The sequence below is a fragment of the Saccopteryx bilineata genome, chromosome 6 (assembly GCF_036850765.1).
Source record: "Saccopteryx bilineata isolate mSacBil1 chromosome 6, mSacBil1_pri_phased_curated, whole genome shotgun sequence".
Taxonomy (NCBI): Eukaryota; Metazoa; Chordata; class Mammalia; order Chiroptera; family Emballonuridae; genus Saccopteryx; species Saccopteryx bilineata.
The window spans coordinates 114,022,312-114,038,024 of record NC_089495.1 but is presented as its reverse complement, the minus strand read 5'-3'; the positions used below and the strand labels follow the sequence as shown (position 1 = coordinate 114,038,024).

General features: G+C 36.4%; 2 protein-coding genes across 4 annotated transcripts in view; one reads left to right on the top strand and one right to left on the bottom strand.

Moving 5' to 3' along the window:
- Positions 1-15,713, top strand: part of SGCG (sarcoglycan gamma) — a 454,763-nt gene that overhangs the window by 278,230 nt on the left and 160,820 nt on the right. The gene's annotated exons all lie outside the window — the stretch shown is intronic.
- The window catches only part of PDS5B (PDS5 cohesin associated factor B), a 197,835-nt gene that overhangs the window by 138,344 nt on the left and 43,778 nt on the right, over positions 1-15,713 (bottom strand). For all 3 annotated transcript variants that reach the window (XM_066234440.1, XM_066234439.1, XM_066234438.1), the window contains exon 2: positions 2,951-3,077. In XM_066234440.1, the coding sequence (XP_066090537.1) occupies positions 2,951-3,058 (108 nt within the window). In that variant the 5' untranslated portion in view covers positions 3,059-3,077. The remainder of the gene's footprint in view (positions 1-2,950; positions 3,078-15,713) is intronic.

The following is a 15,713-nucleotide window of genomic DNA, read 5'->3' as shown; positions in this document are numbered from 1 at the left end:
GTGAAACAGTGCTCCTCACAGAGGAGACCTTCAGTTCTACTATTTCAGATGCCAGAACAAAGAGCGGACTAAGCCTTCCAGTCTACTACTACAGTTAGTTTCAGGGTACGTTGTCCAGAACTACTCTAACTTTTTAATTTTATTATTATGATATATACTTTAATGGCCAGGTGCAGTGATCGGCAAACTCATTAGTCAACAGAGCCAAATATCAACAGTACAACGATTGAAATTTCTTTTGAGAGCCAAATTTTTTAAACTTAAACTATATGGGTAGGTACATTGTTCATCGAGATAGCTCCCATACATGGTATTTTGTGGAAGAGCCACAGTCAAGGGGCCAAAGAGCCTCCGCATTTGGCTCGCGAGTCGCAGTTTGCTGACCAGGGGCCTAGTGTATTATATGAAGAGATAAAGAAAAAAAAAAAGACTTGCATGCAGAGAATTGTTTGTTTCTCTACAACCTCGTCACAAAAGAGTAAGAGGTTATGTATATTTTGAATAAAATATTATAGGAAACTAGAGATCATATAAACAGTGACACCTTATATATTAACAAACAGTTATAGTTTATGACACATACAGCTATACATTTAAGTGTCAAAAATTTATCATCATCCCACACTAAATCCTGTTTTTATTCCTCTAAGAAGGTTGCTAAAATAACGGGAAGTATAACATAAGAAAATTAAAGAAGATAAAGTATATAGACCAAATTATTGCTGGGCATAAATGTCTACAAAATAATGAAAGCATACTACAAACACTAAAAGTTGGCACTGTGCTAGTCATTCTAAGACTAACAAGTTTACTCAAGAGCTAGATAATGGGGATTCCTCACTAGGGTCTACAACTTGAATGGTGTTATAAACTCACCAATAATTCATATAAGTCCTCTAAATCAGTGGTCCCCATGGACCCCGGTACCGGTCCGTGGGCCATTTGCTACTGGTCCGCAGAGAAAGAATAAATAACTTACATAACTATTTCCATTTTATTTATATTTAAGTCTGAACGATGTTTTATTTTAAAAAAATAACCAGATTCCCTCTGTTACATCTGTCTAGACTCACTCTTGAGGCTTGTCTCGGTCACGTGATAAATTTATCTGTCCCACCCTAAAGGCCGGTCCGTGAAAATATTTTCTGACATTAAACCGGTCTGTGGCCCAAAAAAGGTTGGGGACCACTGCTCTAAATTACAAAAGATGTCCGAGAAAATCACATCTCTAAGTCACTAAATGCTAGTCAGCTTGTAAGTGTAGTCTCTGTGTTTAACATTAGTTTCTTAGCAAACAATGGGGTTGTTTACCTATGATTATTGAAATATAAACAAATCTGAGGAAATGAATGTATTTGCTTCTCTAAAATTCCTATAGGTCAAGAGAATGTAGATATACAGAAAATGAGAAATATCATATACAGAAAATTTATAGCTTACTATGTTTAATAAATATACAGAAGTTCCTAACTAGATAAAATATCCATATATTATAAATTTAATCTTCTCAAAGACATTCAGTCCTTTAAATAATAAACATCTGATATCTGATATCCTAATAGTTTATGCATAAAGCTATAATACTAAGGCTTTACATCAAATTTATAGTAGTATTAGAGTCCTTTTCTTCTGATGAAAATAAACCACAGAGCAATAACTATCAATAGTAACTTTCTTTAAAGTTCCTGGGCCTTCAATGATTAAGGCAAGTTTTCCAGGCTTGAAATACAAGTACATAATAATATACCAAGCAAAATAAATGGCTAAGTAGATACAATCTGGATGGCAAAAAAATACTCAAAAATAAACAAATGTGAACTAATAAATCAGTTTAACATTTTCCTTGGCTACTGTTACTTCTATCATTTTAACAATCTCAAGAAACCATCATTGCCATGAAGAAAAAGATGAAATATTACTCAAGCACACACACAAAGAGACTCCAGTCATAGAGTAACTGCCTCATCTACAAAGTTCATCATCAATCTTGAGTCACTGCTACATGTCAGAAGCAGAGAAAGAGTAAAGCTCTTTAACCTACTCTCAAATAACTTAATAGAAAAGTAAAATACAGCCTGAGTTCTCAATACAAAAACTTAAAACTTCCCTTCTCAAATAAAAATAGTGGCTTTTATCAAATAAATGAGATACCAGGTGTAGGAGACAGTTTTCTATTCAATATATATAAAAATAAATGAAAATTGTCGATTTGTTCTTTATACACAAGTATAGGAGGTGTAAAAATATCTAAGCTTTACCCCTCTAAGAGGCTCTCCTATGAACAATAATAACTAAGGAGACCCGATAGTTCTTTATTGCCTCCACTTTTTGAGATCCTTTCCCTGCCATTCTCTTCTTTGATTTGCTGTTTCAAGTTACCCTAACAAGATACAATCGTCCCTTGCCATATTGTGGTTCATTTTTTTTTTTGGTCTCACTGTTTCGGGGATTTTTAAATTGTACATATCTAATTTTGCATCAGGGATTTTTTGCTATATCACGGGATTTTGCAGTATGTAGTTATTTTTATATATTTATTATTTTAATTATTTTTGTGATAAAATAAGCATTTTCTAGCCTAAGAAATTGAAAAAATATAAAAATATATTAATTAAAACATATTAAAATATTACTATATATTCACTGGTGAGTACCCATAAGAATTTTATGTTGTTAAAATTACATAGGTTTAAAAGTATAGAAAGTGTTTAAGACCATAGGAAGTGTTTATAACAGTGTGGGAAAGATTTATAAGAGTGTGGAGAGGGTTTATAAAGCCTTAAAATATGTATAAATAATAAAATAAATATAAGGTTGCTACTTCACGGATTTTCGCCTATCGAAGAGGGTGCTGGAACCAAACCCCCGTGATACTTGACAGACCACTGAATAGTCTGTGTGAGCACCGCACTCTAAACAGATGTCCAAAAAACAACACAATTCTACTCACCTTTAATCGTCTCACCATCTCCTCTTTAGATATTTTATCTGAGATTTCCTTGACACCAGGAGGATAAGTAATTTTTCCATCATTGGTCCTTGTCTTTGAATGAGCCATGATGGAAATATTTTTACTCCTAAAACAAGAAAGCTATTAAACTCAAACCAAAAAATAAGTATAAACAACGTACACAGTAAACATGAAAAGTAACCTGCCCACCCAATAATTTATACCTCCTAATTTATAGTAATTTACTTACCCAATTAATGAAAAGCATTTTACTGAATATTTCCCAATTTTTTTTTACAAGGGACAGGAAAGTGGGGGGAGATGAGAAGCATCAACTTGTAGTTGCTTCACTTTAGATGTTTACTGATTACTTATCATGTGCCTTGATGGGGGGGAGCTCCTCAAGCCGAACCAGTGACCCCCCTGCTCAAGCCAGTAACCCTGGGATCATTTTGATGATCCTGTGCTCAAGCCAGTAACTGCACTCAAGCTGGTGATCCCCTGCGCTCAGGTTGCCAATCCCCCACTCTAGCCAGTGACCTCAGAGTTTGAACTGGGGCCAAATTCGTCCCGGGCCAATGCTCTATCCACTGTGCCACCAACTGGTCAGGCCCACAATTTCATTAGTGGCAAGCTAGTTTATCTACACTAACCATCCAACTACAAAAATTTCAAATGACAGATAAAATACCCAGAATAAGCGTATTTTTTAAAGCACCACAAGTTGCTTGGATCAAAATCTAAGAGAATACAGGAATCCAGAAAAGGAAGTGGAGCACTGGAGCATTATATTATATCCATTTACGCTCAACTATCCTGAAAATTCTAGTTAGTCTGGTGTTCTTATGGGGCAAGAAGAGCAAGAAAATCTCAATCTGTCAAGGCAGAATGTGAAGTAACAGACCTTTCTGGCATTTATGTGGAATATTATCCCACACTCAAAAAAGATAGCACCTGCAAGAGAGAGTAAACCAGAAATCAAAATGTGCCCATGCCCCCATCATCACCCACGGGGACAAGAGAGAAAGCTGCCTTGGTACTAAGCAGAGCGTAGTAATAACTGATACAAGGGATCAACCCCCTAATTAGTGTTGGCCATGGGCCTGCACGTTTACTGCGGTTCACATTACCTAAGTAGTCCAGAGAACCTCGGCACGTGAACGTGGTTAACCCCAACCAACAGCACCTCCCCAAGCATCTAATATCAATAATTCCAAGTCCTGCCTAGAGGACAGCACCTTTATTCTATGCCTCAAAGAAACCCCACTATGATGTTTCTAGGACAATGAGCATTATCAAGCCAAAAATAACCACATACCTAAAAAAACAAGGCATTGTGAGCAAGAACCTGCAGAAACAGTACACCTCACAAAGACTTCAGATACTACAATTATCAAACAGATTATAAAACTACTGTTTATAATCAACAACTCTAAAATATCTACAAGGAATAAGAATTATAAAAAGTAAACTAAAAGATTTGAACAAAAAAGTGGAACTTCTGAAAATAAAAAATAAAGAAGTGAAAGCTATTAAAATTAGTGAACTGGAAGAGAGGTCAGAAGAAATTGTCCAAAATACAGAAAACAAAAACATAAAAAATAGAATGAAATGAAAAAAAGAGGATAGAAAAGTTAAACCTGTGATTCATGGAAGTACAAGAAGAAATGAGGCAGAAGTCCCTATCTGAAGAGAGTATCATATATCTGAAGAGTATCATAAAATATCAACCCACAAATTCAAGAAGCAAAACAATTAAATTCAAAATATTAATGATAATAATTCCAGGAAAAACCCCAAAACCTTAAAGTAGATGTATTACTTTGACAGAGACAGCATTTAACTTAAACTAATAGGTGACTTCTCAACAGCAACAATGTAAGCCAAAAGAAAGAAAAATATCAACTCAATGTGGGAAAAGAACATGACTTGCAAAGCTCAAGTTTATATTCAGGGTATATAATTGTCAAGAATATGGTGAAATAAAGACAACTTAGCCAAACAAAAATCAAAAGCTATAATAAATTTATATATATATATATGTATGTATATATATCATGTAGAAAGAACACTGTATGATCAGGTTAAAAGACCACCTAGATTTTAAAATTTCAATATAGAGAACTTACAAGAAACAATAAATACCATAGATACAAATGTTCAAAGTAAAAGGATGGAAAAATACATCAATGACTAAACAAAAGAGAGCACTTCAGCTGAATATAAATTTTAAAATAAAAATGTAGGCTCCAAGGACCCACTCCTTGGTATTTATTTAACAGAAACACATACATGTGTCCATCACAAGACATATATAAAGATGTTCATAACAATACCATTTACAGTAGTCAAAACAAAAACCACAAATGCTTATCAATAGTAGGATAATAGGTAAACTGTAGTATACTCATCACAGGAGACTAGCATACAATTACTAGAGTAAATAAACTACAACTTCACACAATATTAACATTACAAAGAAAGTTACATGAAAGAAGTCAGACACACAACACAATGTAGTGTAAACATCTCTATAGGAATTCAAAAACAACGAAACCTAACCTATTCTATTAAGTTAGGACAGTGAAAACCTTTGGTGGAGTTAAGAGGGGATTTTTTTAACACAGGTAATGCAGTTACTATCTACATGCTGGTTATACCGCTGTTTGCATTTTAGGTAAGGTTACAGAGCTAGACATTTATCATTTTTAAAATTTTCTGAACTGTTATACTTCAACAACAAAAAAGAAAATCTCCAAACATGTAAAATTTTTAAAGTATATCCTAATAACAAATCAAAAGAAAAACAAGCAAAGGATCACAGGCCAGTCAAAAATCGCAGGCCAGCCCTGGCCAGTTGGCTCAGCAGTAGAGTGTCCACCTGGCCTGTGGATGTCCTGGGTTTGATTCCCTGTCAGGACACACAAGAGAAGTGACCATCTGCTTCTCCACTCTTTCCCCTTCCTCCCCTTTCTTTCTCTCTCTTTCCCTCCTTCCTCCTGCAGCCATGGCTCCACTGTCTCGAGAGTTGGCTGTGGGTGCTGAGGATGGCTCCTGCCTTCTGCCTCAGGTGCTAAAATTAGCTTGATCACAGAACAACAGAGCAACGCCCCAGATGGGCAGAACATAGCCCCATAGGCAGTAAGGACTAGAAAGAGGAGAAATCAATACAGTAAAGCCAGTTAGGAAACTGCTACCAAATCCCAGGTAAGACATAATGAGCTGACTGCAAGCGGTGACTGAAAAACAACAAAAAGTAATTCAAAGACTGAATGATTATAAAAGAGGATCACAAGATTCAAAGCTCTTGTTCCCAGCAAGTCAATTATTTAAATATTTATTGAGAATTTATTTGGTACAATATACTACTACCCTAGGCATTAGGAATGCAACAATAAGCACAACAAACTCTCTGCTGTCATTGTAAGAGAAACAGGAAAAAATCAGAGTAAGATCAAACCTTGGGGGAAATTATGTTTGGTTAAGAAGACAACTGGCGATGTTAGATTTAAAGTTCTAGAAAGTCAATGCCAGGAAATACTCTAGAACCATTTATAGCTTATGCTTTGTGAGTTTACAAGATCAGTAAAGAAAATGTGTAGAGTGAGCTGGGATACCAAGACTAAACCTTGAGGAAATATCTATATTAACATGGAAGTGAGAGATAAATCATAAGGAAAATGGAAGATCAAGAAAGGTAGAAAAATAAGAGTAAAGTGTTTTTAAAACAAAACACAAAAAATGTTTGGAGATGGAAGAATGGTACATGGGACGGTACACAGTGCTCTTCACATCAGAAATACACATCACTAAATAAAAGATACAAAGGACCTCACCAAACAGTCTCTTGGATTTGATAAGCTGACCTTTAAGAAATGTGTCCAAAAAAGAGAAAGAATAAACACCAAGCTACAAGGTAAGAGAAAAAAGGTGGAAAGGACAGAAGGGGAGAGAAGATAAAGCAGAGGAAGGATGGAATAGAAGAAATCTTCCATTGCTATTGGAAATCAATAGAAAAAAGATATTGATGTATAGCTGCTCCTCTGAGGTTAAACGAGTCAGAGGAATTATCTGACCTAATTCCTTTCATCTTTGTGGAATTTCAAGTATCACAAGTAAGGTAGGGCTGATAAATGAAAATGAGAAAATAGGAACAGTATTTAAGAAATACTCTATATAAAACAGACCTGTGTCAGAATCCATTTTTGTACTGTATACACTATAGAACAGAATGCCAATTAATTTTTCTCCGCTTTGAAAGTTTAAGTTTTTAATTTACCACCAATTTATGGTAAAATTATTATAGGTAAAACTATAATAGTCTAGAACTTACCTGCTTCTAAAGGGTAATTTGAAACAAATCCTTTCAAAAAGCACATCTTAAAATGATATGAATATTTTTATATTTACATTTTTATGTCCATATAAACAGTAGTAAAACACAGTAAATACTATAATAGTAAAGAGTTTATACAAACATTGAATAAGTTCAAATAAAATGGTCATTAATTAAAGGAAACATACTGTTTTTGTTTTGGGGGGATTTTTTTGCAGAGACAGAGAGAGGGATAGATAGGGACAGACAGGAACGGAGAGAGATGAGAAGCATCAATCAGCAGTTTTTCGTTGCGACACCTTAGTTGTTCATTGATTGCTTTCTCATCTGTGCCTTGACTGTGAGCTTTCTTACTTGACCAAGTAACCCCTTGCTCAAACTAGTGACCTTGGGTCCAAGCTGGTGAGCTTTTGCTCAAACCCAATGAGCCTGTGCTCAAGCTGGCAACCTCAGGGTCTCGAACCTGGGTCCTCTGCATCCCAGTCCAACACTCTATCCACTGCGCCACTGCCTGGTCAGGCGAAACAACATACTGATTTTTAAAAATCAAACTAATAATCCAAGTAAGGAAAAAAATCAAGAGATCATTAGATACTAAACAAGAGATAGCAGTAAAAATATACAGATCCTTTCAATGAATAGAAAGGAACAAAGCATTGACTGAACTAAAGAGCAAGGGCAAGAGCAGTAGCAATAATCATTTTTTAATTGATCAGGGAAAAAATAAAGGCAGAGATCTTTAATTTTCATAATGATTTTTCTTAAAAATCTATTATGTGACAAGAAGTTCAGTCACAGCAATCAAATCAAACCACTATTAGAATCCCAACTTGGCCATGTTTATTTAGAGCTGTTTTCCCTCCTGGGACTTTACTCCAGGTGTGAAGTTTAATTAGAAAAAAAAAATTTTGTGAAGAGTCTGGTTAAATGCAAGACAGTCTTCCTACAACTGGCACCTCTTACGACCAGCAGATGGCGCCCTCCATAAAGACAACCCTTCCACTACATAGTCAGTACACAGAAAAAGAAGTTAGGCTTATTCTTGGCCAGGGACAATTAAAAATTAATGGGAGTATTTTCTAAGAGAAAAAGAAAAAAGACAAATTATGTTATTCTCCCCTAAGGATATAACCTTAAGGCCATATTTATAAATTTTCCAACGATTCAAACAAAAACTTGCTTTTTTTTCCCTACACACAATGTCAACACTAATCCATCGTTTGGCTTGAGTTAATCTTTATTAATTCAAATTAAGTGTACTTATATTATCTCTATGTATTCTGGTAAAACAGAGTAGGTAATTTAAAATACTTAAGGAAGTCCTTTTAGAAAGCTGACCAGAATTCTGTTCATATTTTTGGTAATGTTTATTTATAAAAGGTTAAACATGGTTTTACTCTCTAGCCTACATTCTTGTTAAGGACAATCAATGTTTTAGAAGGGAGTAGTTACAAACTAACCTGCTCAAACAGAAAAAGAACCCCAGGCCCTAGAGCGTTTCAACTAACTCGTTTCTAACAGCACAGAAAATGTGTTGAATCCCTTTACAGTAATACTTTTTGTACTAATAATGGTAGTATCTTCTCATTTATTGAATTAGTAGTACTTCTCTAGTAAGTAGCCAGCTCAATGTCCCATTCAGTGGGGGGATAAAATTATGGACTTAGTCATTCAACTCCAACTTCAAGCACATCTTCCTGAACAGCCCCTCTCCCTCAGCCTCCCTCTGTCACTGAGTCATGGAGCTGTCCAACAGGCACCTTCCTACTATCCCATCACTAAACGTACTTGCCCACCCACTGTGTCTATACCCATTCCCTCAGCCCCTCTCCCTCAGCCTCCCTCTGTCACTGTGTCATGGAGCTGTCAAACAGGCACCTTCCTACTATACCATCACTAAACATACTTGCCCATCCACTGTGTCTATACCCATTCCTTGCTTCCTTCCTGTTACCAGAAAGTATTTAGCCCCTCCATCACCAGATCAAAACTTAAGCCCTCCACAAGTATATAAAATTCCATCCTCTACAAGTTTCTTAGAGACATTCACTTCTCTCCTGTTTCCTCAGTTCCTACCACAATTGATCCTTTCTCAGTATTCAATAATGCTCTGTTCTTGAGTAGAGGAAAAGCATTCAGGCAGGAAGGAAAAGTGTTCAGGCAGGAAGGAAAAGTGTTCAGGCAGGAAGGGAAAGAAAATACAACACACCTGCTTAGACTACAAATACCCTACCCCAGCCACTGCCTTCTCTCTCAAGTTACCTTCACAGCCAAGCTTCTCAACGTAATCTATACTGTCTACCTTCACATCTTCAGTTCCCATTCACTTTCATACCAGTTCAATCCTGCTTCTAACATCCCCTCATCACTAGCATTAAGCTTCTGACATAACCGTGGCAAACTTCAAAAATAGCAGACACTCTTTTCCCGGTATCTACACTCTTGCATTGTGACTTTGTTGTTCCTCCCATCAAGAAGCCTGAGCTTTTTTCCAGCCCCGAATTTGGCATATTCTTCTAACTTGCTTTGGCCAATGAGACACTGGCAAGCTTACTAAGTGCTGGTGCCTTTGGGTTTACTGACTTGCTCCGACTGAAACTCTGCTCCTAACAAGTGCACAAACCCAGAAGTTATCCCACTAGAAAATGAGAGAATATGGAGAGAGGCCCAGGAATCCCAGCTATGATCATCATGAACAAGCCAGCTATAGCAACCCACCAGGTGACCACAGGTGTTTACCTACAGATACCTGAGTGAGACCAGCTAAGGTAACCTAGATCATGACTGTCCAAGCTAAGCCAAACTCAAACTGCCAACCTGCAGAATTGGGAGCAAAGTAAATAGTGTTTTAAGCCTTTAGTTTGGGGGCTTATGCAGTAAAAGATAACCTTTTAAAAGTCACTGACTGCATGTTGCCAAATCAAATGAACACTTTTAATCCTTATTTTATTGATCTCAACAGTATAACATAGTTGAATGCAGCCACCTGCTTAAAACATTTCTTTCTACTACACTTTACCTTTTCCTGACTTTTCTCCTTCTCTACTGGACATCCCTGTGACCACTGTTTCCTTCTCCTGCACAAGTTCATTTATTCACTTTTTAATCTGTTTCTTATTCCAAGGCCTCTGCTCTAAGCTTTCTTAAAGCTACTCCAAAGACTTTAAAATAATAAATACACACCCCACCAAGAGCTGTCTTCTGAACTCCTATCTATAAATACAACTGTCTACTAAGTCAATGGTTTTCAACCTCTGGTCCAACAGAAATTTTGTACTTTTCCACTAAAGAGTTAACCATCCTGACAGAGTCTATAATCATTGGGTCTATAACCTTCATACAACATCAGGGTGGTTAACTCTTTCTCGACCTGAGGCTGAAAACCACTGGTCTACTCCCAAAGGTATCCTGAACAAACACCCTAAACTAAACAACATATTATACTTTCTCCCAACTTCTTCCCTCTCAAAAAAAAAAAAATCCTTTTTCAATCTTCTTTCTGTATATGATGCCTTAGTGAACCTTGACTTGTTTTGCTGAGAAAACTGGGAGAGACCTTTGACAATTCTCTTTCAATATTTAAAAGCCAACTACTAGTCCTGTAAAAGTTACCTACAGAAATAAATGAAGCCTGTCCTCATTTGGCTGTCACTTCACCACAACCTAATCTATTTTTTTTTCTGTGACAGAGATAGAGAAAGGAACAGATACAGACAAGACAGACAGACAGACAGACAGAAAGGGAAAGAGATGAGAAGCATCAATTATTCATTGTGGCACCTTAGTTGTTCATTGATTGCTTTCTCATATGTGCCCTGACCAGCAGGGGGTGGGTGGGGGAGACTACAGCTAAGTGGGTGACCCCTTGCTCAAGCCAGTGACCTTGGGCTTCAAGCCAGCAACCTTTGGACTCAAGCTGGCAACCGTGGGGTCATGTCAACCACAACCTAATAAGCCACCTTCCAATTCATTCTTCAGACAGCAGCCAGAGTAATCTTAATATGCTAATCTCTTCATATCACTGCCTTAAAATTTTTAAATAGGTTTTCACCGCCCTTAGAATAAATTCTAAATGGACTAATTTGACCACTTTCTCACTGTGCTGCAGTTACCTCTTTTGTCCTTAAAGGCACCAAGTTAAGACGGGTCTATCTCAGTATCGCTATTCTTTCTCCTTCAAGAATGTTTCCCTCCTGTCGCTCTTCTCATGCCTGGCAAACACTGACTGGTCAAGACTCCTGTGTCACTTTCTCAAGCACACAATGCCAAAGTGCACAAGCTAAATGAAATCTCTGTTATATGCTCTCACACCACCCCTGTAGTTTTCCTTTAGGGAACTTACCATAATTATAAATATATATCCTCTAATATCTGTTTCTCCTTCTCAAGTGTAAACTATGTAAGAACAAGAATCCTATTTTGTTTGGCTAATGCCTAATACAACCGTGGGCAAGAAGCAAGAGCTCAACAAACATTCTTTATTTTTATTTTTAATTTATTGAGAGGAGGGGAGGCAGACAGATTCCCACATGTGCCCCAACTGGGAACCACTGGGCAAGCCCACTAGGGGGTGATGCTCTGCCCATCTGGGGCTCTTGTTCCATTGCAACCAGAGCCATTTTTTATCACCTGAGGTGGAGGCCATGGAGCCATCCTCCATGGGGCCAACTCACTCCAACCAAGCCTCAGAAGGGAGAAAAAGAGAGAGAGAGAAAAGTGAGGGGGGGGGGAGGGGTGGAGAAGCAGATGGGCACTTCTCCTGTGTGCCACGACTGGGATTCACACCCACACAACAGGCCAACACTCTACCACTGAGCCAACAGGCCAGGCCTTCAACAAACATTTTTAATAATAGAATGAGTCAGATAATTATGTCCAATGTTTAAATGGGGAAACTGAGGATGAGAGATGAATTATGCTGAAGTTTCCCAGCAGCTGAACTAGAACTAATCCATGATTGCTAAGGCCTGTCCGTTAATGGTTTCCAACCTTTGGAGCACACTTCAATCCCCTAATATTCAGGTCAAAACACCTGCACTTGAAAAAAATTCCATGAAAACTTTTATACGCAAAGTTGAGTAACAATGCATCCTAGTAGCCCAAAAGTGTAATTCATAAAAGCCAAAAAGTATAAAAAATCTAGTATCTATTAATTGGTGAATATATAAACAAAATGTTATATTCATGCAATGAAAATACGAACAAAAATAAAAGGAACAAAATACTGATATACAACACAACATGGATGAACCTTAAAAACATTTAAGTAAAAGAAGCCGGACACAAAAGACTACATATTGTATGATTACATACACATGAAATATCTGGAAAAGGCCAATATACAGAAACAGAAAATAGATTAGTCAGTGTGTGGGGCTTGAGGGTGAGAAAAAGAGTGACTATAAATGGACAAGAATGATCTTTGGAGGACAATGGCTGCCCTCTAAACTTACTAAAAATCATTGACTTATACACACAAGTGTTCTAAAGGAAACACAAAAGAGAGAATAACTCATTCCAACAAAGATGGAAGAGAAAGCTTTAAGTTGCACATCACAGAGTTGGAATTGAAGCTAAGCTCCATAACACAACAGGTGGCTAGGTGAAGATTTTGGGCAGAGAAAACACTGAGCAATGAGCAAAAGCACAAAGATACGCCATATAGGAAGAAAGAAACAAGTACTGTCTAGTATCTCTTAGAATATACATGTGTTTCCAGAAAAACCTCACATTCTGCCAAATCACCCTTTCAAAATAATGGACAGATCATAAAAACAACAATCCTAATAAAATACTAACATATTTATTCTCCATTCGCCTTTGTTCCCAACATCATAAACTATTTCTTCATCCCAAAATCTTGGAGTCAGGCTTTCCCTTTAAAGATGAGTCTTTGAAAGTACTTCTAATAAGAAAATTCTTAACAAAATTAAAATCCAGTGACAACATTCAAATTTTTGTTAAACATGGGGAAAACAGCTTCACAGTGCACGTTAGGCTGTACCAGAGAGCTTCATATAGGAAGATTAAGGAGTCTTCAAACTATTAAAGCTTCTGCTTATAATAAACAAAGGCAATTCTGCATTAGAATTTTAGGCTTTTTTTTCTCTGCACTTGTATCTATGGATCATTTACAGGACCTATTTACCTTCATAGCACAATAAATCTAAACAATTTTTTCCCAACTATATAGATCTAACAGAACTTCAAACATATGATTCCCACATTTTAAAATCTTTTTAAAATTTTTATTGAGGTATAACTGACAAATTAGTTTCAATTCATATATACACTGGATTAACATCCATCACCATACATCATTACAAATTTTCTTATGAAGAGAACTTTAAAGAGTTACACTCTTAGCAATTTTAAAATGAACGATACAGTGTTAATATAGTTACACTGTAAGGTACAAGCTGTACATTACATCACCACATTTATTTTTGTAACTGAAAGTTTGTACCTTTTTATTTCTTTCCCCTTATGACTTATATTGTAACTGAAAGTTTGTACCCTTTTGACTTCTTTTACCCTCCCCCTGGACTCTTTTAACTATCACCAATCTGTTCCTTGTATCTTTGAATTAGAACTTTTTTTTTTTTAGATTCCACATAGAAGTGAGATTTGTCTTTGATTGATTTCACTTAGCATTTCAGTGTTCATCATGAAGTCACAGTGGAGGGTTCCACCGTTTTTATGGCTGAAAACCACATACCACATCTTCCTAAATCATTCACCCACCAATGCACACTGAGGCTGTTTCCACGTCCTGAATATTGTGAATAATGCTGTATTGAACATTGGGGGCTAGATAATCTTTTCAAATTTTTGTTTGCATTTCCTTTAGATGGCAGTTCTATTTTTATTTGAGGAACCACCATACTGTTGTCCATAAAGGCTGCACCAATTTATGATTCCACCAAGGATGCACACGGGTTCCCTTTCTACACATTCTTGCCAACTCTTGTTATGTCTTGTCTTTTTGATAGTAGCTATTCTAACAGGTGTGATGTGATATCTCACTGTGGTTCTGAGCTGCATTTAACAGTTTCAGCTGTTTTCTCAGTATCTTCATACACTGTTCAAGTATTATCTTTGGAGGAAACACTGTCCATGAATGCTTCAAAACATTAATGTGCTGGAAAAAAAAGACATATATGACCAATGATACTTCTGCATCATATTAATATCATTTCTCTACTTTTATGTTACAGAAACATGCACTGTAGCAGAATGCTGTTAAACAGCATGCTTTAACTAGACCCACATGTGCACGTATTTGTGAAAGTGATATTAAAAGAAATTGAAACCAGTTAACCTGAGGTTCCAAATCCCTGATAAGGAGTTCGGTTTTTCCCAAAAGAGGGCAGTTATCGGCTATTTTTCTTTGTTCTCTAAAGAACATTAAGAGCAAGTAGATTTGTATTTTAGAATTTCCAAAGACAAAGACATATCGACTGAAACATAAGAAGATGGCAGAAACATATGAGGGACTGAAGGGCCTCACAGAAGCAATAACAAGGAAGCTCTGAACTACCCGAAGAGAACATACTAGATAAATCAGTATGTAAAGATACAACATACAATTCAATAGTTTTTGATATAGTAATATTTCATTATAAAATATATATAACAAAGTTTGCCATTGTAGCCATCTTCAAGTGTACAATTCAGTGGCATCAATTACATTCAGATGTTGTACAACCATCACCACTATCTATTTCTAAAACATTTTTAATTATCCCAAACAGAAACTTTGTAATCATTAAACAATACCCACCCATTTTCTCCTTTCCCCAGCCCTTGATAACCTCTAATCAACTTTCTATCTCTATGAATTTACCTATTTAAAGTACAACAGGTTCTTTAATAATACTGCTCCATTCAGCATTGTTTCATTACAGTGTTCAGCATAAGGTTAATGAGATGCCACAGAAACAATTGGTTTTGTTATATGTTACTCTATCACAGTTCCAAGAATTTATGGGTGACGTTAAGTGAAGACTTACCATGTCTCATGTAAGTGTAATAATCATATATGTGCCCCTTTGCATCTGGCTTATTTCACTTATCCATGTTAAATGTTTCAGAACTTTATTCTATGTTTTTATTTTTTGACTTAGAAACAACAAACATTTATTTCTCATAGTTCTGGAGGCTGGGAGCCCTAGATGATAATGCCAGCAAATTCACTGTCTGGTGATAGTGCACTTTCTTTTTGCTTTTTTTAAAATTTCAATTACAGTTGACATTCAATATATTAGTTTCAGGTGTGCAGCATAGTGGTTAGACATTTATATAACTTATGAAGTAATCTCCCAGATAAATCCAGAACCCACCTGACACCACACATAGCTACTACAATATTATTGACTATACTTTGTAACTGCCAATTCGTACTCTTTTTTTGGTAGACGATTTTAT